The sequence below is a fragment of the Schistocerca americana genome, chromosome 5 (genome assembly GCF_021461395.2).
Source record: "Schistocerca americana isolate TAMUIC-IGC-003095 chromosome 5, iqSchAmer2.1, whole genome shotgun sequence".
In the NCBI taxonomy this organism is placed as follows: Eukaryota; Metazoa; Arthropoda; class Insecta; order Orthoptera; family Acrididae; genus Schistocerca; species Schistocerca americana.
This window is the reverse complement of record NC_060123.1, coordinates 82,912,345-82,938,847: the sequence shown is the minus strand read 5'-3', so window position 1 is coordinate 82,938,847 and position 26,503 is coordinate 82,912,345. Positions and strand designations below refer to the sequence as shown.

Here is a 26,503-nt window from a genome sequence, read left to right as displayed (position 1 = left end):
CTTGCTGATAATAGACTTCCGATTTTAGACACACCGGAAAATTTGTACTGCAAATTCCATTGAATTTGAAAAAAAGTTCTCTAAGCCCTTTTTACTTACTTTCATTGCCTTTTGGTTTCCTAAACTTCATTTTAGCTTACTTTCAAACATTTCTTATAAAGAATTTCGAGTATCTTTCGAAATTCATTTTCGCTGTAGACCAAGAATACCCCAAAAACAGCATACAAGAAATACATCAGATAAATTCACTAACACATTCTTCTTTCTCGTTTACGGATGTGAAAACTTTCTGTGGGGTTGCCAGTAAAATTTTAATCATTTGTAATCTGCTTACCAAACCCCTCTTTCAAGTCTAAATTACCTATTTGGCTTACAATGTTAACTGTAACACTGATATGTACCAAAATGCCCCACAAAGTCCCAGGCACGTGTTGGCCGATTATGTAACGTAACCGGTTGTGAAAATTAAAACATTTTTATACAGGAGCGAAGATAGTGACTGATATACAAATTAATTTGTCAAGTATAGTTTACGTTCTTTCACTCTACAGAAGATACGATAGTTAAATGTTTTTTGGTTCTTTTAATGACCTATTTTGAGTATGTAGTGGAGTGTAATCTATTAATCCTTAGTAGAGTCAGCCTCTCATCACAGGATTTAGTGGATCTCCTGATCCCGTGTCACGTGACAAAAAGCGTATTTGGTGTTGAAGAACACAGTTTCCTGTGACCGAGGCAGGAAGTGTGTGCGAGTGTGCTCCAGATCAATAATTGTTACGGCAGGTTATGGAAGGTCTCTTGAGGCTATTAGCGGGCCAGACAAACTCCGTGCCACAACTTTCTCTCAGTATGACGCTTAGCACAAATAATGTGTGGAATTATTTTTTTTCATTTGATACGACGAGTAATGATAACACAAATAAAAAACCTCCCGTTACTGGCCTGCATAGCATAATTTGTGGAAAATAAATTTGCAGTCGAAAGTGTATTGCAAATATCAGCGTATTACGGTGTGCGTACACTTTAATCAATCATCATTATTTACGAGCGACTTCTTTCAATTTGTTTCAGGTATTACCATAACACCCACTACCAGCGACTGGCTTATGAAATCTAAACTGGTCAGATTGTGGGAGTAAACATTAAAGTCGTGCCGCTCTAGCTACGAATCCAACGTTGAAAGTTTTTGTACGCTAATTTCTCATGAGGTCAGGGAACGTAAACTGTTATAACGCCCCAAGGAATATTATTACAGTTCTCGCAACGGACCATTACAACATAACAACATAAGAAAACAATGAAAGCGATGCCGGTGTTTCGGTTTTTTTATTTTTACCAAAGCTGTTACATGTGTAGCTGTGGAAGTAACTGCTGAAAAGTTTCTCGTCGATCATTTAAAAATACACTTTCTTCTGAACTACAGTTTACATAACAACATGAAATGTACTTACCAGTGGGCGCTGAGACACCTGTTTAGCTGCTGGATCTTCTACACTACAATGAATATGTATATAACAATGCACAAATCGAAATACCAGAGATGCTCTATCTAGGATTATCACATACATTTTACAAGTCATTCATCACGGCTATAAAATATACATAACCTAACGTTAACATAATAGTCATGTTAAATGCTAACTGTACAGTATGCAAAGAACAACAGCGACAGAACAGAAGATAGGTTGGTGGGGAGGCATTGTTTGTTTCAAAGCGAAGCTCTTTGTCTAGCTAGCTCTAATGTTGTTTCTGTAATGTCTCGTTTTGTTTGTTTCTGTAGATGTTGTTCTGTTAATGGAACTTTCCCTCGGTACCCAGTCTGATCTGCTCAACCAAATCCAAAGACAACGTAAACTAGAAAGTGAAAGACAATCACTTGTGCAGGCGAGATTAACAAACAGTGAAGAGCAGTTTTTTATCTGCTGTGGTATTATTCACATCATGATTTTAGTGATTTGTACACAGTACACTCGGTCGAGACCAACCCACACAGAACGCCAGAGACTGGCTGGTGAAACTGATAGTAGCGGAGCTGCTATGACGTGGTACCGAGGGGACGTCCGCGGGTGCCCATGCAAGCGGTCGGTTTACCTTTGTCCGAGTAATGCCCGCTGAGGGAGCTGTACACTGAGTTGTTCACGTCATTGCCGGATGGGTCCAACCCGTCATCTGCGAACACAGTCGTACCGTCCACGTCGGTATAAGCGCTGCCTTGCTAACAACGAGCAGAAGACCCGACCGAGACCGCACACCTAGGTTTCCACCTCACATCTTTTATAATGTTCTCTCCGATTAACATTTCAAGCCAGAAATACATAAACAACCAGAGACTGATGCTGCAATCAAGCCTCGTTAGTGATTACTCTACCTACACTACAAATTGGCCAAAAATCGTACAGGGATGTTTCCTGACCAGTTAGTGCAGCAGGTGCAGCGCGCTGTAACCTGATCCGCCAGTTCGTTAAAACGCTGGTTCGTTGAGTATGTCGGGGATTAATCCATTGGACTGTCCTGGATCGCCCTCTGCATCAGTACTGCGTTAAGCAACATTGTGACACGTAGGTAGCAATAGAGAATTATTTATTCTCATACCTCCACGGGCCATTACTTCCTCGTTCGAAAAATGATTACTGGGTTCAATAAGCACAGTACAGCAGTGCGAAATAATGGAAATGAATCCAGGATAGAAACTACTTTCAGAAATTTCTCGTAGTTCCACATACCCCATTGTCTTATGTTAACAGTTAAATTCTGATCTTATGTCATTCGCAGGTGGTGCCAAATAGCTTATCAGTATTTTAAGACAAAAATTTCAGAGCCACCAAGAGCTGCTAATGAAAAAAGTCTTTATTAATTATAGTTCGAGTTAATTTGTAATTTTTGGGTGTCAAAATTGTTTACAATATAATTTATTTGCTAGATCGCAGATTCATACAATGCTATGACCGGTTTCGATTGTGCTAACAGTGTCTTTCCGTCCTTCCATACTTTGCATTTTATCTGTTACATTTTTTCGTAATTTATTGACGTACAGTGAAGTCATCGACGACACAACATCTGTTGCACCTAGTATTTTGATTGTTAAATTTGCTTGTAATATAGTGACATTCCCATACCAGTTAGTAGCCCGTTCATTAGAATAGTTGGTTTATCCACTCACATATTGTCCCAATATTTTACTCTTATTACTTGTGGACCTCTTTCACTACCCTAAATCAAATTATCAGATTCTTTTTCTAGTATTTTATTTTTACACGTAATTTTCGTTACATAATTGTGCATATAGTGGTCTCCTCTAGCAGAAGAACGTTTGTCTCTATCTTAAGCAGTACCATCATCGAAGACAAAGTAGTTTTAATGACTCAGTACTTGACTGTATAATATATCCCGAGCTACACACGGTAGCGATAGTGTCACTTTGTTTCCATTTTATATTGTAATTACTGTAAGTAGAATTTTATATGAACAGGATTTTTTCTTCTGTTTTAAATTTGTAAATTTTTACTGACACAATCGAAACTGGCGATAACATTGTATAAATTTGCGATCTAGGTAAATAAAGAAAAATATTGAAAAGAAAGATAACTGTTCCAAATGTTTGACCATTGACTTACAAAATTATTTACAGCTGGGATTGTTCTTCCAGAGGGATCAAATAAAATATAAACCATTCTGCATCATTACCACCGGTAGTAAAATGCAATGTTTTAATTTCAGTCATCATAATCAATGTCTTTCGGAAGCCTGCGACCACGTCGTTAATCTTTCCAATAATACAGCTCAGAACCAACTAAGTGTTCCCATGCATGGCAGAACGCATTTCAGGAAATGGGAATGAATTCCTGAAACGTTTCACGCTGTGCATGAAAAAGCGTAGCTGGTGCCGTGTTTCATTACTTGAATCAAAATCCAGCAATATACAGTCAATAGTAAAATGCATTGTTGCAATTGATTTATCATTCGACACTATCATAATCAGATTCTGTATGAAGGACACCACAGAAAGAACATTGCATTGTGCCTGCGGTACATAATTTTATGACACCTGTAGATGATCATCTGATCTAAGCAAGTAATACATAAAAAATTATTTCATCAGCAGCTGTTGGTTATGAAATTTGATTTATCTCATCTCATCTTCGCCGTATTTTCTGCTAAGTTATGACGTGTATTTTGAAGGCCGTAAATGTAGAAATTAGTTCTGATTTAAAGCCTAACGGATCTAGATCTTCTTGCTGAAAATTTTTCCTGATTTTATAGCAAGAAAACGATCCCATCATCAAAGCTTATTGAAGCAAGGTAGGTCTTGTCACATCTAAGGAATAAGTTAGTAAAAACAGAAAAAATAAATACTGCCTAAATGGCCTTTACAAGTTAAAAATATGTTCTTCGGTTGAAAACTGATACATTGTTATTCCTAACAGCGCCGAAAATTGCATGTCTCAATAGAAAATCTGACATAAATGTCATCAGACGTTTTCTTTACCTACGTTTTAAATTGAACACCTTATGCAGTAAATACGAACGTTAAGGATCCTCACTGTGGGAACCAATCTCAAAAGCTTCTGTGGCAGTAGTCGGGTCTTCTGCGTGATACAAATGAGAACTGTTTGTAATGACACAATCTCGCTACAAGCAAACCACAGTCACTTTGCAACACGTCTCTCTGGTCTGAACAGAGTCCAGTCGCGGTCGACAGCTCCTCCAGCGCTTCGCGGGTCGTGGGTGACAGGCGCTACTCAGTGCAGGTGCAAGACAAGGCGAGGGCAGTCAGGCGTGCTCGTATCCGTGGGCGGCCGGTGGGCCCGAGGTGGGGGTGGAGCTCCAAGTGCGTGCAGTGGGCGTGGTCAGGCAGAGCAAGCGTCTCATGCCCAGCTACGGTCCTAACACTCTCTCTAGGCTATCTACGTCTGGCGGCGATCAAAAAGCGGAGTACGAAATTTACTATTCCTCATTAATCCTTAGCAGCGATGTTCAACATTTCCGAATACACAATACGAGATTTTACAGCAAATGTTATACACCAACTGTAAGTCGCTTAACTTTCTGTATGCTGATTTGATCTAATTTTTTTTGACAAAGACATACGAAAGCCATACATCTTTCGTATTAACAGGAGACATGGAACTCAATAACACACAATGAGCCATCCGATTTCGAAAGACTATGTCTTATACGTGAATGAAGACAGAATCTTGGGGTGAATATTAAATTACCCACTGAAAATGTAAGTTTACCTTGGCGCCAGTTGTAAGCTGCCAATTCGTGTGGACGTGAGCAGGGGTACCCATGGTGCAGTCAGCTTGCACTCTCGCTCTTTCATTACCCAATCTGCATCGAGTAATGATGGCAATAACACAGCAAGAAAAGCTGTTTTATATCATAAATTTCAACAGGAGTACTAGCTGTGGGACCAGAGTTTGCTCGAGAGTACGGCAGTGCACTTCCTACTTTGTTAGGTGAGGGTCTCATTGAGGCGATACAATATGTGATACGACACACTGTAGTAAGGCTTGTCCAATGCTACAGTTACTCGTGCGACGCTCATGTTCCTACAGGTGACAAGCAACAAGTTACAGTAGGTGGCAATGGCCTCGTGTGTGGCATGCTGCTGGCAGTCTTATGGCTTTCCTTCCAGCCTTAAAAATAATTTCGTCATGTTAGCTGCATTTCGTACACAGCACTGTGTGACCTAAAATGCAACAAATGTAAACTAGTCAGCGACTACGTTTTTCACAGCAAACATTTTACTTAATTCAGAAGTATAAGAATAACTATGGGCAATAGAAAACAGAAAATAACCTCGTTAACAAGCTGGTAATCAGGCTGTAAGATGAATGGGAAAAATTGCATGTCACAGAACTTGTGCAATTCCCAAAACAGCGGTTTTTAATGCTTTATGTGAAAAGTAGAAGTTTTACTGAGAAAATAACTGCAGAAATGGATGAATTATTGCTTCACATGCACTAAACAATTTTTTTAGGCTCATTGGATGATCTGAAATATCCCTCCCAATCTACTGAACGACACATTTGCATGGAGCAACCAGCACTCCACGTTGCGCCAACCAGTACGACAGAGAATCGTGTTGGTGTTTGTATCGCTGTCGTTCCACTGCGGACCAGTTCAGTCACTTCAACCATGCTTCTGCGGGGTACACCAGTGCGGGTTGGTTCTACAACGTATCATGAGTTGCATCACTTGTCGCATCGCATATCATATCTTATCAACTCTGTGAGAACCACACCTAAGGCAGTACAGAATACACCATTTGAGTCCAAGAACGTCTTATCTCACGGTATCTACTTTTTTGTGGAGGTTTGTGAAAAACTGCATCTATGCGTCTCCCCTTCCAACAAGTTTCGGTGAATCGCTTCAATGTGTAGCAACAGCAGTGAATGCAGTGTTTCTACTCAGAAATGATCACAAAAGTGTGGGATGAGTTTGACTATTGTGTGGACGCTTGTCGCACGTCCAGTGGAAAGCATATTGATCATTTGGAAAGTTAAACGACAATGATAACCCTGAATATAATTGTAAAACCTACCTCAAGATTGTACATCTATGTGTGTAAGAGATGTAGCGTTGTAAGCCCACATGTCTCTTTTGAAAATAAGTTAAAATTTACCCCAATTTTCTCTCTTGTCATGTAAAACATATAGTACTGGGAATTCAATGAATAGATTTGAACGACACTGTGCCTGATTCACAGTGGTGTGCTGGAAATTGTCTTTAGCAAGTTCTATGACTGACGACCGACATGGCTGGAAATCGAGGAAATTAGTTAATTTCGAAATATTTTTCGGTATATACATATGGTTGTCTCTAACGCAAGATATCACTAATTTATGTCGTGTTTTTTTGCACAATAGCCCTTGCTCCGGGAACTATCAAACACCTACTCATGTGCCAAATAGCCAGTTGGGGCTGTTGTAGTAATGCAAAAAGCCACTTAGGATTGCTGTAGGTGTGACATCAGTTAGAACGTCATGGAAACAGGCCGACAGCTCCTCTTTTTTGTAACGAAGGTTATGGCATGATCGTATTTCACATGTGGGTACTGTCTGCCCAACAGATATTGAAAGTCCGCTTATTGAGCAGTTTAAGTGGAGTGGAATAGGAATTTTAGAGTTATGTTCTTAATGAATCAGGGACACTATGAAAAAATAACGTGTATATTAGTTATCAAATACTGCACTGTTTCAGTATTACGCATTTAATATAAACTCAAATCAATAACAGTTAAAAAATTGTCAATAAATTATGGCAGTCAATAATTAGTGTTTTTGAATGAACACTCTCGAAATTAGACAGATGCAGAATTACGTCAGCTGAGATGAAATTTCTCAGAATAGGCAGCAGTCTGTGACAGATATGACGACGGAGTACGATGCTGATACAGGCACAGGTGCTCTGGAGCATACCGTTCGCAGACCATTACTAAATATGGAGCTCCACATCACACGACCCCTACATGTTCCTCTGTTGACGTAACGACATCGTCAGTTACGACTGCGGTGAGCACAGCATCACCGAGTTTTCACCGTGGATTAATAGAAACGTGTCGAACGAATGGCATTTCTTGTTACACCAGGTCAGTGTTAGGGGCTTTACACGCCTTCATCCAGGCGAATGGTTTCTTGAAACGTCCACCGCGCCACAGACGCAGGCTGGTGAGGCCAGAATTACGCTATGGGTCACACTGAGCTGGGCTGGCCTTTTATGGAACTTACGGTAGCACTCGAAGACACCATAACAGCAGTGAACTACGTGAACATTGCTGCGGATGGCCGGCATCCCTTCACGGTTGAAGTCTTCTCTGATGGCGATTACATTTTCCAGCTGGATATCTCTCCGCAATACAAGGACAGAATCGTGTTGCAGTGTTTCGAGGAGCCTGATAGTGAACTCATATTGATGTCCTATCTAGGAAATACCCCTGGTCCGCACCAATTGGAACACATACCGGGCGCCAGCTGCGTGCCCACAAACCACCGTCGCGTAATTTGCGGGAAATTAGTGACCTGCGAGTAGGTACCTGGTGACACATACTTATGGATATCTGTCAAGGACTTGTAGAATCCAAGCAGAATTGCTGTTGTACTGTGTTTGAAAAGCAGACCAACACGCTATTAAAACGGTGTATACTCCTAGAAAAGCGCACGTACCCGCAGTAGCAGAACGGCGGAATACCGCCTGTGTGTCGCGGGCAGCGGTTGCTGCAGGGGCGGGTCGGCAGGTGACAAGTAGGGAGCGCGCGGGCAGCGGTGATGCGCGCCGCCGCTGTTGAGCGTTATCTGGCGGCGCCGGGCACCGGGCGCCGGCCAGCGGCTGAGTTATTGGCCTTGTAAGCCCGTGGCGGCGCGGCGCGAGCGTGGATTACTCGCGGCGACGCGATTATCGACAGCGCCCGCGGCCACGCGCTCGTTGTTGTGGCCTGTATCGCTTTCGCCTGTGTGTTCCTCCTCCCCCCTTCCACACGCGCTCTGATTTACTGCCTAGTCCCGCCTGCGCATCTCCGAACGTCCTCCTCCCGTCTTTCTCTCTTGCAAGGCTGGTGGACGTGTAGTGCAAGGTGAGTGTGATTCGCTTGTCTGTGTTCTCCCAATTTGACAACATTTTCAATATAATTATGGTAATTTGTGTTGGATGTAGGTGTTAAATAAGTACAAATGCACACATCGTTAGACAGCTGTACTAGCTCTGACACTTTTCCTGTTACATTTTCACTATTCCACAACGATTCCAGATGTGTTGCAGTGACAATTAACCATGAATAGCAGATTACATGGCTATCTCGTATGGTACCGGAGAGTTGTATTCATTTCTGTTGGACGCGGTAATGCAGCAATACAGCTGCTGAATTTCTTTCCACTATATTTGGTAGACTTGAAAAAGACACTTAGTACTGTTTATAACTGCATTGGAATGAGGTGTGCAAATATAATTCTCTGAATGGTGACAGTAAAATTGGATTATAATGAACATTAATTCAGTAGTCACTAAAATGACGCAGCACTTCTAAGATGTGTCAACCAAGTAGTAACTGTTATTTCACACGAGTGGAGTAGTAAAAAATATTTCAATGAGAAACTGAGATAAAAAGAAACAGAAAACAGTGCAATGGTAATTGAAGTAAATGTTCTCCTATTTTTCCGGTACCTCGAAAATCGAAATATTTCTGATTCACTAACAATGTGCATATTTGAAACCAACATTATTATGATATTAATGTAAGGAAATACTTAAAAATTATCTACCGTTTTGTCTAAATGCAACACCATGAAGAAAACGTGAGTCTTCGTGAACATACTTTTTTTTCATATCATATTTTCTTCTTGTACATCTATGTGTGAATGTTCAATAAGAGAGCGCATTGGAAACAAAACATCATCTCAGAAGTCAATCCACTTTTTCCACGACTTCCAAAATTGACATCAGCAATCCACATAAACGTTTTCTCAAATTCGCAACTCATTTACTCCCCATATTGATTTAGTGCTCTGGTTATTTACATGTTCACTGGACGTCAAACTCGACGTCTCGTGTTTCGTATTGCAGTTCCCGAGAAATGTTTGCTCTTTGTCTTCCCATACAGTTCACCCAAGCTAGACTATGTGCCAGGATTCCTTTGCAAAGGACGTAACCTGCTTCGACAGTGCTCTCGTCTACATCGAACAGGTTTTGCTGAAGACGCTGCTTTGCAAGTTGGGTATAAGTAACTATTCGAAAGGAAGATTTAGAGTTTAATGTGACGTCAACAACGAGGCCCTTAAAGACATAGCACTAATTCGGATTAGGAAAACTGAGAAGCAATGGCAAAGAAGTCGACCACGTCTTCTTCAAAAGAACCACCCTGGGATTTTCCTGAAGCGATACAGGGAAGCCACCCAAAACATGAATCTCAATAACAAAGCAGGGTTTTAGCCTTCGTTACCAGAATAGGTATCCACTTCGCCACCTCTTTCGGTCTTGGTGCATTAGCACGTGTGAAACATTAGTGATTTGCGTCCCAACGCCGAGACTTTATTATCCACAACATAGCTGAACCATGTTTGCATATGGGCCTCTGCGCACCAGTTGGTAGAATGGATCATTTTTCAGGCTCTTTATTGTAGATATGAGGGGCAGTCTAATGAAAACAAGGCAGATGGAAGGGAAGTAGGTAAACTATTTATTATTTCGAAAATAATCACCTTAACATTTAATACATGTGTCTCACTGTGAAACAAGTTGGTCAATGACTTCGAAGAAAAATATTTGCGATGGCCTACGGAACCTTGATAGTATCCAGACGTGCATCCCTTCGTTCGAAGCAAACAAACGGCACTAATATCATTCTGAAGAATGGCGTTCGTGGCCGCCGGTTTGCTTCGAACGATGGGATGCACTCCAAAGCTATGGAGAGGAATCCGGGCTATATGAAGCATGTCTAATGGTTTCCCAGTGAATCTTCTGCGGCGAACACTAAACGATCTTGGGGGATATGTGGAACCGCCTGGGTACACTCATGGCTCTCTAGGCAACCGCAGCAAATATTTTTCCGCGAAGGCGCTGACCGTCCTTTCTCACAGTGGCATAAATGTGTTCCCAGCTATGGTGATTACTTTTGAAATAATGAAAAATTTGCTTTTTTCTTCAAGTGTCACGCGTATATTTAACTCGTAATTATAGTTTACACAGCGATTTGTAATATCACAGAGCTGATACCGATACTGCAAAAAGTTTCTGAAACTGCATTTCGGGAGCATGTGTGCATTCGTTCACAAGCTGTAGGGAATGCTATTCTTCTACGTGTTCTCTCACTTCACACGAGTCGTGACTCATTCCAAACCTTGATGAACTTCGTCCGTAAGTTACTTAGCCATGGCGCTAGTCTTGCAAGTAAAGAAGTTGACCGTATTTGGAAGATCGAAACTCCGTGCAGGGACAAGGTTGAAACTTGGATATATCTCTTTCCTTACAGTGCTGTATCAACTGAAACACCCGAGAAGGGGTCACGAAGTATCGCAACTTTAATCCGCCACAGCGTTGGTACGTCTGCATTGTGTAAGGCATGCATGTCACAGGTTAGACTTATGGTCTAGCATCTGTTTTGTCAGAGTCCATGTCTCATGGCGTGTAGCACAAATTCAGTGCCCTGTAGATGTATAAGTTCCTTTTTTCCCCTACAGTGATATGAAAAATATCCTTCTTTCTAATCCCATGATTTCTTTATGGTGATGCGTGTTTTACAAACAGTAGCACAGCTGCAAACGAACTGGCGCTTGTCGTTGCTGGTTTGTTTTGAATTACATATTAATGTTGTTCCGAAACTCAGCTCACTTAAAAGAATATTTTTTCTAGAATTCTGAAATAAGTGTAATTAAAATAAAATCTGAGAACATGAAATACTTCCTCCCATCCTATTTACTTTGTATGAAAGCAGCGACCTGACGTAGCTTCAGCTGCCAAGTTACTTCTAGATTTGGATGTAAGCTATCACGATACAACACCTGCAGTTTTGGCTTATCAGGTGTAGTAATTTGTTAGTTTTGATAATTGAATTATATATTGGAATCATAATCGTATTTATGACCAGAAAGTGATTCTCGGGTATGCTTTATTTTGTACAAAACATAACATTAGAGGTTTATCAAAGGATTTGTCATTCATGGCATGACTATTATTAGCGTTCGCATTCTGTTAAACCAATTTCATGACTAAATCGTAGGACTCGGTTGGGAATAAAATATTAGTATTAATTTTCGGATGGAGAACGTATGAGGCTCTGTATTCTTCCTTTGTTCTAAAAACCGTGAGTGTAGATAGCAATTGTCTATAAATCGAAAAGTACAGGAAAGAATTGGCTTATTCGTACGATTAGGGAGAAAGCTAAATGCTTTAGTTATCTTGCTCATAATAATTTTGCATTTCTCTGGGCGATTAACGTTGTGTTCACACAGTGCATCCACTGTAGAACAAATGCGGTTTCGGCCCTGCTGCAGGTGCTGCGCTGAGAGTGTTGTGTTGGGGGCCTGCGCCGGCTGTGTAGCAGTGTGTCGTTGTCGATGTCGTTGTTGTTGTTGTTGTGGCTATACCTGGGTGCCGCCGCGACGCCGCCGCATCGGTCGTGCTCGGCCCGGGCGTTGTCGACGGCGGCGCGGATGCTGGCAGAAAAAAGAGAGAAAGAAGACAAGAAAGAAGGGAAACATGTGAGGTACAGAGAGACAGAAAGTCGTGCAGAGCCGAGTGGGCAAAGAGCTGGAGACCAGCGAAACAGAGCAGCAGCAGCTAATGTTTGCAAGCAATGTACACATTTACCTTATGCTATGTACAACATTGTATGTGCTGCTATAAGATCAACATCATCACAACACTACTATCTATCATACACATTCTTAGCATTCAGCAGAGAGACTGCCAGTTATGAGATAAATCTATGACACTTGTTGCATGCAGTGTTATGCTAGTGTCTCAGAATTTTCTTTATAGAATGTTATTTACATAGTAATGTTCACAAAGTATAACTAGAAAAAAATACTGTATAAGTAACCTTCCAATCTCCACTTATATATTAAATTATGCGAAACGTATTTAGAAAGGATTTACTTACTTAATAACTGATTATTTACATTAACATATGGGTATTAGTTACGGATAATATCGGTCACTTATATATGCCCTCTACCAAAAGTCCATAAGTCATTGAATTCAATGGGTAATCACTCAATCAACACATTTTGTTGTTATAATATTTATCAGTGTCGACATCCCAGCTATAAAGTGCGAAACAACTGCATGGCAAAGAAGTATCACAATTTATTAATGAGAAATGCAACGACTGGGGAAACTTTGCGTGTAACAGCCTCACCAGATACACATCAAGAAGGAAAGTTTATTTCCGCTCCGCGCTCCTGTGGTGTTACGAACCGACTATAATTCTTACACTCTGTTAGGAAGTATACAGCCTTTCTACCTTCCGGTGGAGCCATAAGCTTCAGCAGCGTGTCATGAGGTGTCACCAGCACTCGAGACGAACCACTGTAGAGGCCAGCCAGAGGAAAAATGTCATGTGATCAGATCACATGAAACACTCAGTCAGCTACAGAATGTGACAGACCTGTCTTCTTTAGATTGAGTGTGATCAGCTCATTTGTATCTGCTTCCTCCCTGGAAAACGTGAACGCAGCTGTCCCTCTCCGTTAATCCCACCCTCCGTCCCTGTCCCCATCTCTCTCTCTCTCTCTCTGTCTATGTATCTATCTGTCTCTATCTAACGTACATAATACTCGCTTCTTCTATTCTTCATTGTCACATGTGTTGACATAAATCTACCTCTTCGAGGCAACAATTACCAGAAACCACAACTAGAAGTAGTATATGGACACTCAAATCTTTTTAATCTTATTTGTCATATTAAAATTGTTATATTTTAGGTAACTATGATGTAAAATTGTACTGTATGTGTAAAACACTGCTCCACTGTAAAAGAGGGCCTGATGGCACAAATCAGATCACATTAAATAATTAAATAAAATAACTAGTCCCATAATTCTATTAGAAAGCACACTGCCTTGACGGGTCATGTGTCAAATCTACGGAAGCTCTGTATGATTGACCGCAATGTGGAAGATTGTATCAGAAAATGGACATGGGTTACTAAAATACTTTTTAGTCCGAATGTGTGATCGTAAATTATAATGAAGTGTCCGGAAACGGAACAGCAGAAATGTCCGCAGCCTAGGCCAGACATAATAAGAGCAACACAGTGAAGTGTTCCACGACCGAAGCCACCAACTGACGTTCATTCCATTTTACTGAGATACCGTGGACGAAAGCGAGAGAGTACAACTGTAATTGGTCTCCCAAAAAGCAAAATTATACAAAACTTGCAGCCAATTTTTCAGCTCCTCGCCTTTATGAACGTGTTATTAGGACACGTTTTGTGTTACCAGCACGACTCTATAAACCCTTGCTCTTACGAATCGCGAATTTAATGAACAGTAGCACAATCAACTTGTTGACGTCTTCATGAGAGGTGAAACCGACACAGTCTCACATTTCTTCGCAGTACAATATGGAATCTTCATGAGGGCGTAGGTTGCTGAACGTGTTAATTATCTCGTCATCCAAAACGACTTTTCGAAACGAAAAGATTTAGTTACAATATCTTCTGACCTTCTATTCTGGTATATATTGACATCAGCGATCCTTTCTTGTCTATGGATGATATACCTTGTGTTCACGGACCTAACTTGATCGATCGCTTGATTCATAATGAAACTATACGCTACATTAGCGTAAATTGATGATGATCAGAATATCAAATAGTGTTTACAGAAGCCCCAAATGATACTTATACTGAGTTCGTTTTCCAACGTATGAATATTTGAGTATTATTGCGTTAAACATTGGCGTATTCTAAGTTCCTAAAGACATTTTCGAGAATAAATGCGTATAAAAAGGAACGTATTATCATAGATTGACCAATATTAAATAATGTGCAACTGTAGGCCGGTTCCTTCTGCATGAATCGTGGAATGTGTTTAGCAAATAGCCGGCCGCGGTGGCCGTGCGGTTCTAGGCGCTTCAGTCCGGAACCACGCGACTGCTACGGTTGCAGGTTCGAATCCTGCCTCGGGCACGGATGTGTGTGATGTCCTTAGGTTGGTTAGGTTTAAGTAGTTCTAAGTTCTAGGGGACTGAGACCTCAGATGTTAAGTCCCATAGTGCTCAGAACCATTTCTTTTGTTTAGCAAATATTCGAAATCGCAGATGAGTAGTCAATGACCAGTTAATCACACCGCAATTTGCAGGAACGATTGAATAATCTGCCCAGACTCCTTATTCTTCGAATTACATTCAGATTGCCAGTGTCTTCAAATAGCTTCGCAGTGACATAGCGATCCGTCGTGAAATAGACGGGAAAGGATTAATACAAGAGAGATGTTTGAGCATTCAGAGGGCAAACTGAAGTGGAAATAAAACGGGCCGCGGTTATTTCCGAATTTTAAACGACGTTTGGCGGGGATACCCCCGCCTGCCCCCACCTACCAGCCCGCAGCCCAGCCGCAGCGCAGCAGAATGTCCGCTGCGCAAATCTCGTTTGCATTCAAGAGCGGCTGGCGAGCCAACAGCTTTGTCGCCGGAATTAAGGCGGAAATTCTCTCTGTCTGGCGCTGCTCAAAGGGCCGACGAGCGGGCTGCGGGCAATCTCATAACAAAAACAAAACTTTCTTGCAAAAAAAGCACGAAAATTATGCACGAACAGCAGTCGCGCTCCTCCCTGCGAAGCAATGCAAACGTTCAGATCAAAGGTTGGCTTAAGTGTGTATGGTTCCATTATTATACCAGATTTTAAATCAATAGGCCCTCAATGACTGGTTTTACAGTGGCTGTAGTCCCTGTTTCCTCGTTCTAGTTACTCATTCATCTAATACTGCTAAGGAAATCTTTGTGACTTAGTAAACTATTAAGCGTTCATCAGGTTAAAAGTATGTAATAATGAATGCTCTCGAGGCGACAGCCTTGTTACACCGAGCTGAGACCGTCCCAGACGCCGAAAATCTACAGAAGGAACTGAGCCACTTACGTAAAGTTTTCAAGGAAAACGGTTTCGACAACTGACAAATTTCGCAAGCAATTTCATCTAAGCCACGAAAGCAGAAGGCCTCCGAAGAAGGCAGTAAGAAGATGGCGTTTTTACCATTCTGTCATTGAATAACATGGAAGATTAGCCTGCTCATGAAGAGACATAAAATCTACACGGTCTTCAAGAGAACCAGCAAGCATCCGGCAAATAATGAAACTTAGGTCTCAGAACACGTCGAATATACGAACTACCGTGTGGCTGTGGTCAACTTTATGTCCTCGGACAGTCCGCACTATTGAAAACTGACGCATCATAGTGAAGGTGTTTACGTCTTCACCATCATGAAAAATAAGCTGCAGTGGAACATGCACTGGAAAATGAAGACCGAATTGCATTCGACGAGACTTCTGTTATCAAACGGATCAATGGCTTTAGGTATAGCGTGACAAACGAAGGAACAGAGGTCAAAATATCGTATAACACCCTCAGTAAAGACAGTGGATTGCAGCTGAATACAGCCTGGGAACCTAAGACTACAGAGTTGAAGCGGGCGCGCCACCAAAACATTATCATATACGGTGCAGGACTGAGCACCGGCGACGTCACTGGCGAAGTATGACAGCGACATCCACACAACAGTCAACCACTTGACAATGGCAGAGGAGATCTCTGCCAGAAACTCGTGAGCAGTTGACCACTTAATGGAGCTTGAAACCCGAAAGTATTTTATTGACCTGAAAGAATGTTTGATCTCCACCATGCTCTACTAGGGATGGTCCTTATCAGCGTCAGCATGGTGTTACCTTTAAAGTATTTGCGCGGCCAGTTATATGGAGATATACAATTTAACGCGGTCTCCTAACCACGATTTAGTTTGCTATTTTCCACACTAACAAATCATTGTTCTCTGTTAAAGCGCACCGAAATGTGGCACGTGCTTACTTGCAGAACAAAAATAGCTCAGAGCACTATGGTACTTAACTTCTGAGGTCATCAGTCCCCTAGAACTTAGAACTACTTAAACCTAACTAACCTAAGGACATCACACACTTGCAGAACAGTGCTTAGAAAAAAATGGCTCTGAGCACTATGGGACTCAACTGCTGAGGTCATTAGTCCCCTAGAACTTAGAACTAGTTAAACCTAACTAACCTAAGGACATCACACACATCCATGCCCGAGGCAGGATTCGAACCTGCGACCGTAGCGGTCTTGCGGTTCCAGACTGCAGCGCCTTTAACCGCATGGCCACTTCGGCCGGCCAGTGCTTAGAAGACGTACGTCATAAAATCTAATTTTATTCAGTAAAGGTGGGTGGTTTAGGCTTCCATCACACAAAATAGTAGCGGTGATCAATGGTACTACACAGAATATTAACACATCTGGCTTTGGGGGAATATGGTTTCCTTTGGGAATATACAAATATGTCACTCGGACAGGATCTTTTAATGTATTCAGATTTTGTACTATGAAGTTGCAAATAACAAACCAGAACTTTCGATAAAAAAAGATTTTCATAATAATAACAACCTATTTCATGAACAAGAGTATTGTCATTATTCATAAGACTGCTCAAGTTAATAAATATTAGAACTGTTACATGACCTGCCCTTCAACTTTTGCTTTCTGTTTAGCAGAATTGGAAAGAATATACAAGATAAATTACTCTACGAATAGGGGCTTAGTCTCATAAAAATTAAAGGTATCTAAAAACCTCTCCTGATATTTTCATTAGTACTGGTTGACAAAATAAATAAAATGTAAGATGTATTGGTAGGTCTTACAGGCCTAGCCTGTGTCATTGACCTAAATCGATCTTTGGATGGTGGAAGATAGAGCAGGATGTTAGAAATCATGAAGATAATGGAGAAGCGTAAAATTACTGTGTTAGTGCTATCAAAGTGCGCATTGGCTACCTGGTCCATTTGCTGTCTATGTTGTTATGACAACAGTACAGAGAAATGAAATCTTAAATATTCATGAACGTGATTCAAGGCCAAAAGTAAAAGAAATAACTCCTAAGTCAAGTAGAGGCAGCTCTCATGTGTATAAAGTCAGCAGATCATTTACATACTGAATTAATAGCGTTATTTATAAATGAATGATGTATTCCGTGAACAGGAAAGATTTTTCGATGAATAAACAAATAAATAGTGCTTCGAAAGCGAATCAGGTAGTAACGGAGATAGCAATCCGGCAGCTCCACGAGCCTTTAACTATCAATGCGTCGTTTCTCATCATAACACTGTTCTGATGACGACTCACACTTGAGAATGATACAAACATGAATTTTCTGGTCAAATATAATGGCGCAAAGTGCAGGCGCGGCTAGCATCTGCTTTACTTTGCAGTATGCAGTTCTCGCAGCATTTCCATACTTCTCTCCAACTGCTGTTATGTGTAAGGCGCAAGTGATAATATAAAGACCGCCAAATACGGGCTACCACTGCAAACTAGTTAATCCATTATGGTGTCTCTTAAGTTCTGCTCGCTGTTTAGAAACCGGTCTTGTATCTCAAAGGCTACGTTACTCTACACGAAGCAACAGTTTAACGTGCCCGCTTCTGAATTCGGCGCTCGAGAATGCTCGACAACGTGTAAATCCACGCTGTAACGTCACAAAGCTCGTCTAGTTTCACGTCCGTGCTCGCTTTCACGCCCCGTGTGAGGAAAGCTTCAGACCGGGAAACGGTCTCCGCAGCAGCGCGCTAGGCCCGGGTAGGCTGAGGCTGCAACCCGCAGCGCAGCCGGCGCGGCGGCGGCAGCGAGTTTGCGGTAACGACTTGCGGGGGCGGGCAAGGAGGGCCGCGGTCTCCGTGGCAACCGCACGTGCGGCGCCCGGCGCGCATCGCGCACGCCGGTCACGCTTTGCGCCGCGCCGCCCAGTGGGGCAGGCGTCCCCCCCACCCCAGCCACACCCCGCGCCGCTCGCGTACGTCGGCGCGCAGTTACGGATTAGAAACACGCGTCGCGCCTTCCATAATGTATCAGCGGCGACGGCGACAACAGCACCCCGGCGTGCTTCGCGGCTGCGGCCGCGCCGGGGGATTTTCGGCAGGATACGCACACGCGCGTCCGTCCGGAATACACTGCCGGCCCTTCCGACAGGGCTCCAGGGAGAGGAAAGCCGTCACGTGAAGACAGTCCACTGGAGCGGCCACCTTTCGCAGCCGGACTGCAAACCTGACTGCGAGTCGCGACACACGCTGCTACTGGTCCAGAGGGCACAGAGCGACAGCTGCGTGAAAGATACCTTCCGTCAGCCGCCACGTAACACCACCAGACTTGTACGTTGTGCGGAATTACAGAGTTCCTTCACGACGGCAAGTATTATTAGAAGCTTATATTGACACGCCAACGGCCTTGCCGCAATGGTAACAACGGTTCCCGTCCGATCACGGAAGTTAAGCACTATCGGGCTGAGCTAGCACTTGGATGGATGCCGAGTGCTGTTGTCAGGCGGTGTGTGGTCAGCCCCCGTGAGGCCGATTGAGGAGCTACTCGACTGAGAAGCTGCGACACCGGTCACGAAAATTGAGAGAGCTGTGCTGACCACATGCCCCTACATACCCGTATCAGGTGTTGCCTAAGGGCCAAGGATGAGATGGCGGCCGGTCGATGTGGTTGGGCCTTCAAGGCCTGTTCGGATGGTGTTTAGTTTTATGCATAAATTCTCATTTTTATCTTTAATATTTTAACTAACGTGGTTCAGAGATTGATGCTTGTGTTCAATCATTTCTAGCCGACGCCGTACGGCACAAAACGGGATGCCTTGCCGGTCGGACACTCAACTAGCGCCGTGAAAATGGCTGTTTAAACCACTGTGAGGCCTTCCAGCCTTACAATGGAACTGTCCAATCCAATATGACGAAATCTATCCCGAACATTTTCAAGCAGGAAAGGAACACCGAAAGAAAAGCCCTGTCAAAATTTTAGCTGATAACGTGTACAGCAAGTATTTTTTTTAAAATGAAAGCTGAAAACTGCCAAACACTTATCTCGCCAGACGATTGGAGAACTCTACATCCTTGCCATAGCTTTAGCACGCAGCGCATACGCAATACGGCAGGCACATTTCCTTGACTGACGGCACATCGGTAAACAGATAACACAGCGCAGCTTGATCGCAATTTGTAAAACAAATTTCAGTTTCCGTTAACAATTCCTCTGACACAATTGTTCACAGTTAATATTAGCTGGAATTCGCACCTTACTTAATAGACACAATAATTAGCAGCTGCCTTTGTGGTATCACGGTTAAGAGTGAAGATAAAACACAGTTAAACTTTTTCGTGATTTTTTCGTATTGTTTGCAAACATCATCTGTCTTTCGTGAAGTTTCCAGAGTCTCAAAGTAATTTGAAATCCAGCTAATGTTTTCTACCTTGCAAAGACGGGATATGAAGAACATGGTATGCAGCTGATATCATCTACTTCTCCTGAAGACCTACATATGTTTTATAAATTAGTTAGTTCCTTGGACATTCTTTTGAATGGAGTCGAAACAATAGAAGAAATGAGAAATAGCTCAGAAAATATCCTGAAACATGGTTCAAACGATGATTGTTGTACTAATTTAAGTACAGAATAACAACAGAGTTCCTTCCAAGCCCAAAAAAACATTTGCAGTAATAGCTTCCAGTGACAAAGAAAAGAGAGTAAATTTTTAGTTAAACGAAGGAGGGCGATATCTATTAAATTTAAGCAGTGTGCAAAACCAATTTTAATTCGTAAAATATGAACATGAACTGTATGGATGGATGAAACATTTACACTAAGTGCTAAGTATGCACCAAAATGAACCTCGCGAAAGTGTGTAGGAAAAATTATTCGAAAAAGTTAAAACTGCTTGTCAGAGTCAGTGCACCGTTACTGAGGGAGATGTACAAGACTGGGCGCTCTGAATTTGCAAGTGAGATGAACATTACTGATTATCAGTCTTCTTTATCTGGTTGAAAAGGTTCATGAGATTATACGGAAACGGAATTCGCTAAACTACGAACTTTACATCAAGTAAACAGGTAGAGAACATGTCTTTAATGGACAATACTGTAGAGGTGACGAAGGTTATTGTGATCCTCTAAAATGCTGTGTTTGAAGAAATTAGTCAGGTTTCAAGCAAGAACCACGTGCAAACCACCCTTTATCATTTTGAGAGAAAAAAAGATGGTCGCTAGTCCAGTCAATGAATGCTATGACACAGTCTCATACAACAATACCAGTGGTAACTATCAACGCAATACCGTTTTCTCAGGTTTATATCTGTCTTCAGGAACCTCATGGCAAATAATAATCAAAAATTGTAAAAAAAGGACTATTGACTTGTAAAAATCCTGTCATCGACGCAGCAAAATCTGGAACAATCGGAGATAATGATTTTCAGTGTTATATCCGAAAGGTCTTCTGAAAATTTGCCTCATTTTTGAGCTCTTCCCCTGGACATCATGACACCACTGTCTTTAGGAGAACGTCGGAAACATTGCTAATATAATTCTGATTGCACTCGTAACAAATAGTGTGATTCAGACTCTCGCTAAAAGAATTTTTAACAGTGTAAAACACTTTTCAGAAAATTAACGGACAATATAGTTTCCGGCAGCTCTTTGTTATTTCTGTTTTATCAGTACCACGGTATTGCTCAACTTCACTGTTTTCTGTACTGTTAGTTCCCGTCACACCCTTTTACGAATTTCATCAAGTATACCTGGCACGTAGCAAAATATACAGATCAACGGCCCTTACCGTTTCTTACGCCAGCCAACTTCTGTCTCATTAAATTAATAATTGCTGTATAGTGCCTAAATGGATTAATTTTTCTTCTGTCAGGTGTCTAATGAGAATGTTTATTTTCCTCATATGTAACACGCTTCGCGGTTTTATGACGACTCCAAGGAATAAACAAAGACCTGTTTGATTTGTATCAAAATATGCTTGTTCAAAGATGTTAAGGACTGTTCTACAGGAACGGTCCATGTTGTCCCAATGGATGGAAGTCGTCTGTAATGTAACATCGGACATTGCGTTGATTTTCTTTCACTTGTTAGTTGCTTGTGTAACAATTGCATCTGCAGTAGCTCACCTGTTGATATGAACTCCACGTTGCTCAAAAAGTTAATGATCTGAGCCACTGTCGCTATGGTTTAAGCGCTTAAAAAACGCGTGTGTGCACTTCGAAATTCGCGGTACGTGCCGCTACGTTCTCTCGTCCCAGCCCTGTCTGCTTATTCGCATTATAGGCAGGAAGGTCTGTTGAAACTGCTGTTATAAGTGGTTCTTCGTCTGGCGAAAAATAAGTAACTTTAACATAGAAAATACTTGCAGTACGCTTATTTTATTTTATTTTATTTATTTAATTTTTTTTTTTGAGTCATCAGTCATCCGACTGGTTTGATGTAGCCCGCCACGATTTCCTTTCCCGTGCCAACCTCTTCATCTCAGATAAGCACTTGCAACCTACGTCCTCAATTATTTGCTGGATGTATTCCAATCTCTGTTTTCCTATACAACTTTTATCCTCTATAGCTCCCTCTAATACCATCCAACTTATTCTGTGATGCCCTATCACCTTGTCTCATCTTTCCGGTGTTTTCCACGTATTCCTTTCCTCTCCGATTCCGCGCAAAATCCCCTTACCTTGCCAGTCCACCAGATATATCAACGTGCGTCTGTTGCTCCACATCTCAAATGCTTCGATTCTATTCTGTTTTCCCACCGGACCATTTTTAATTACCATATAATTATGTGTTCCAAAAGTACATTCTCAGAAATTTCTTCCTCAAATTAAGGCCTACGATTGATACTAGTAGACTTTCCTTAGTGAGGAATGTCGTTTTTTCCAGTGCTAGTCTGCTTCTTATGTCCTCCTTGCACCGTCTGTCATTGGTTATTTTACTGCCTAGGTAGCAGAACTCCTTAGAGTCATCTACTTTGTGACCATAAATCCTGATGTTAACTTTCTCGCTGTTCACACTGCTGTTACTTCTCTTTACTTTCGTGTTTCTTCGATTTACTCTCAATCCGTATTCTGTAATCATTAGACTGTTCATTCCATTTAGTAATCCCCTAATTCTTCTTCACTTTCATTGAGGATAGCACTGTCATCGGCGAATTGTTTCATTGATATCCTTTCATCTTGAGTTTTAGTTCCACTCCAGAACCTTTCTTTTATTTCCATCACTGCTCCTTCGATGTACAGACTGAACAATAGCGACCGAAGGCTATATCCCTGTCTTACACCATTCTTAATCCGAGCACTTCGTTCTCGATCTTCCATTATTGTTCCCTCTTGGCTCCTGCACATGTTGTATATTAGCTGTTTCTCCTGATAGCTTACCCCTATTTTTCTCAGAATTTCAAGCATGTTTCCCCATCTGACATTGTCTAACGCTTTTTCGATGTCGATAAATCCAGAGCGACTTAGAAGCAAAAATTTTGACAATGCATTTCTTTCGGTGTATTCTTCCTGTGTGTAAAATCTTAGGGCAAGTTTTGACATGTAGGATTGGACCATTCCTTTGTTAGTTGGAGGGGAAATTCCGATTTATGCCAGATAATTTTTGATTTGACTTTTTTTTTCAAACTTGTTTCAGCACCTTCTCTGCCGCCTGAAGTGGATTTTATTTATTGTTCTTTCTTTTTAGACACCATTAATTATTTACGTCGATAGTTCTACAGCTTGCTTGCTGATTACCGAGACTGAAGATGACATCAGACTGGATTCTCCAAGTTGCAGCCAACAGGTTCAGATTACAACCTGAAATAGTGTGTAGACGTAATTGCAGTGGTGGCATTTTATGCCATGCACCCAGTAATATCAAATTAGCATCAATGACAAAATAATCGAGTAAGTTAAATATTTTATAATATGATATGGTGAGATCACTTGCTTGATATAAAGCAATTAATTTCATGACCTGTTTCGACAGTAACCAGCTGTCATCCTCAGATTTTCAGATCTCGCAGAAATAAAATTCAACATCAGTGTCGTCGACATGTTGAGAACATGATCCAATTACTAACACAACTCCACACTGATATATTAGGCATATATCAGACGTAAAACGTCCATAGATAAACAGCTACATCAGCAAAGATGATGCGTCGATAACAGCTCAGGAATACAAAATCCGTGCGAACAGAATATCAGACCAGCTTTGAGATGAAATATTCCTCGCATAGAGAATACAGCATGTGTATATCAAAGGAGAGAAATCATCTGAGTGAAAGAAAATTAGAGTGTACCTTAAGGAAGTGTTATGGAAGCATTATTGCCTACCATGTATATAAATTGCCTAGTAGATAATGTCGGAAGCACAAACATGCTGTTAGCGGATGATGATGTTGAATACAGAGCAGTCGAAATGCTAATAAATTCTAATGAAGTGCAGAAGTTCGACGATGGTGCAGGGATATCAGTTGATTCTAACATAAAGGCCGTATTGCGCATAAACAGGCCCATTATTTTACGATGACACGGTTGCCAAACAATCTCTGGAAGCAGTCACACCCACTGAATATCTGGGAGCCAGCATTATGAAGCATTTAAAATGCAAGAAACAGATAAAACCAACCGTAGGAAAGGCTGATACCAGATGGGGGTACAGTTGAAGAATCCTCATTTCCACCAAAACTTTGAGCAACACTCTTCGTCAAAACGTTCGTCCATTCAATGCGAAAGCGTCGCGCAAGTTTAGTGGCAGGCGCTACAGCGGAGGAAGACTAGAGAGATTCGAGTTAACACGCAGGCTTACCAAGAATCATTCTTCCCGCTCACAATTTGCAACTGGAACAGAAAACGGGGAAGTGGCAGTGCTGCGCAATGTACCACGCAGGGCGCACGGTAAGTGTTCTGTAGACGTAGATGCAGGGCTGAAGTGGCTGCAGCCTTCAGCATCGAGTTTATGTGCAAACAACTTTATATCAAATGATATAGATCATTATATTCGTAGGTAAGTCATTATGTCAATTGCAGTATTTTAGTTTTTCAAACAAAACACAGAAACATGCATCTTCGTCTTATAGACCTGATTTTTCGGCTATACGAAATAAATATCTGCATTCGTAGCTGAGCGGTCTCTACTCCTTCCACAAGGAGCGCTTGGGTCCAAAGTACTTTTGCCCTGAATGGATTGGGATGGTGTCCACACAGCCTTGGGGGGACATACGAGAAGAAAAAAGCTCTGTTTCTGAAAACTGACATTGACGGCGAGGAAGCAGGAGGGCAAACCACATACCGCTTAAAATCTCATACCTGATGACTGATGGTCCATCGGACACACATTGAAACATTTGATGGTTCACTGCACATAAATACCAAGCTGTTGCTTTTCTGTTTCAGTGTGTTTCTTAATTTCGATTGGAAGATCTCTGTCCGCTGCGACCCGAAACATTAGTTGTTGTTGTTGTGGTCATCAGTCCGGAGACTGGTTTGATGCAGCTCTCCATGCTACTCTATCCTGTGCAAGCTTTTTCATCTCCCAGTACCTACTACAACCTACATCCTTCTGAATCTGCTTAGTGTATTCATCTCTTGGTCTCCCTCTACGATTTTTACTCTCCACGCTGCCCTCCAGTACTAAATTGGTGATCCCTTGATGCCTCAGAACATGTCCTACCAACCGATCCCTTCTTCTGGTCAAGTTGTGCCACAAACTTCTCTTCTCCCCAATCCTATTCAATACTGCCTCATTAGTTATGTGATCTACCCATCTAATCTTCAGCATTCTTCTGTAGCACCACATTTCGAAAGCTTCTATTCTCTCCTTGTCCAAACTATTTATCGTCCATGTTTCACTTCCATACATGGCTACACCCCATACAAATACTTTCAGAAATGACTTCCTGACACTTAAATCTATACTCGATGCTAACAAATTTCTCTTCTTCAGAAACGCTTTCCTTGCCATTGCCAGTCTACATTTTATATCTTCTCTACTTCGACCATCATCAGTTATTTTTCTCCCCAAATAGCAAAACTCCTTTACTACTTTAAGTGTCTCATTTCCTAATCTAATTTCCTCAGCATCACCCGACTTAACTCGACTACATTCCATTATCCTTGTTTTGCTTTTGTTGATGTTCATCTTATATCCTCCTTTCAAGACACTGTCCATTCCATTCAACTGCTCTTCCAAGTCCTTTGCTGTCTCTGACAGAATTACAATGTCATCGGCGAACCTCAAAGTTTTTATTTCTTCTCTATGAATTTTAATACATACTCCGAATTTTTCTTTTGTTTCCTTTACTGCTTGCTCAGTATACAGATTGAACAACATCGGGGAGAGGCTACAACCCTGTCTTACTCCCTTTCCAACCACTGCTTCCCTTTCATGTCCCTCGACTCTTATAACTGCCATCTGGTTTCTGTACAAATGGTAAATAGCCTTTCGCTCACAGTGTTTTACCCCTGTTACCTTTAGAATTTGAAAGAAAGTATTCCAGTCAACATTGTCAAACGCTTTCTCTAAGTCTACAAATGCTAGAAACGTAGGTTTGCCTTTCCTTAGTCGTAAGGTCAGTATTGCCTCACATGTTCCAGTGTTTCTACGGAATCCAAACTGATCTTCCCCGAGGTTGGCTTCTACTAGTTTTTCCATTCGTTTGTAAAGAATTCGTGTTAGTATTTTGCAGCTGTGACTTATTAAACTGATAGTTCGGTAATTTTCACATCTGTCAACACCTGGTTTCTTTGGGATTGGAATTATTACATTCTTCTTGAAGTCTGAGGGTATTTCGCCTGTTTCATACATCTTGCTCACCAGATGGTAGAGTTTTGTCAGGACTGGCTCTCCCAAGGCCGTCAGTAGTTCCAATGGAATGTTGTCTACTCCGGGGGCCTTGTTTCGACTCGGGTCTTTCAGTGCTCTGTCGAACTCTTCACGCAGTATCATATCTCCCATTTCATCTTCATCTACATCCTCTTCCATTTCC

General features: G+C 41.7%; 1 protein-coding gene across 1 annotated transcript in view; it reads right to left on the bottom strand.

Moving 5' to 3' along the window:
• The window catches only part of LOC124616214 (lachesin-like), a 954,519-nt gene that overhangs the window by 73,140 nt on the left and 854,876 nt on the right, over window positions 1-26,503 (bottom strand). Inside the window, exons 7-8 of the mRNA XM_047144518.1 lie at window positions 12,081-12,149; window positions 2,092-2,169 (exon numbers count right to left, since the gene is read on the bottom strand). Coding sequence (XP_047000474.1) covers window positions 2,092-2,169; window positions 12,081-12,149 — 147 coding nt within the window. The remainder of the gene's footprint in view (window positions 1-2,091; window positions 2,170-12,080; window positions 12,150-26,503) is intronic.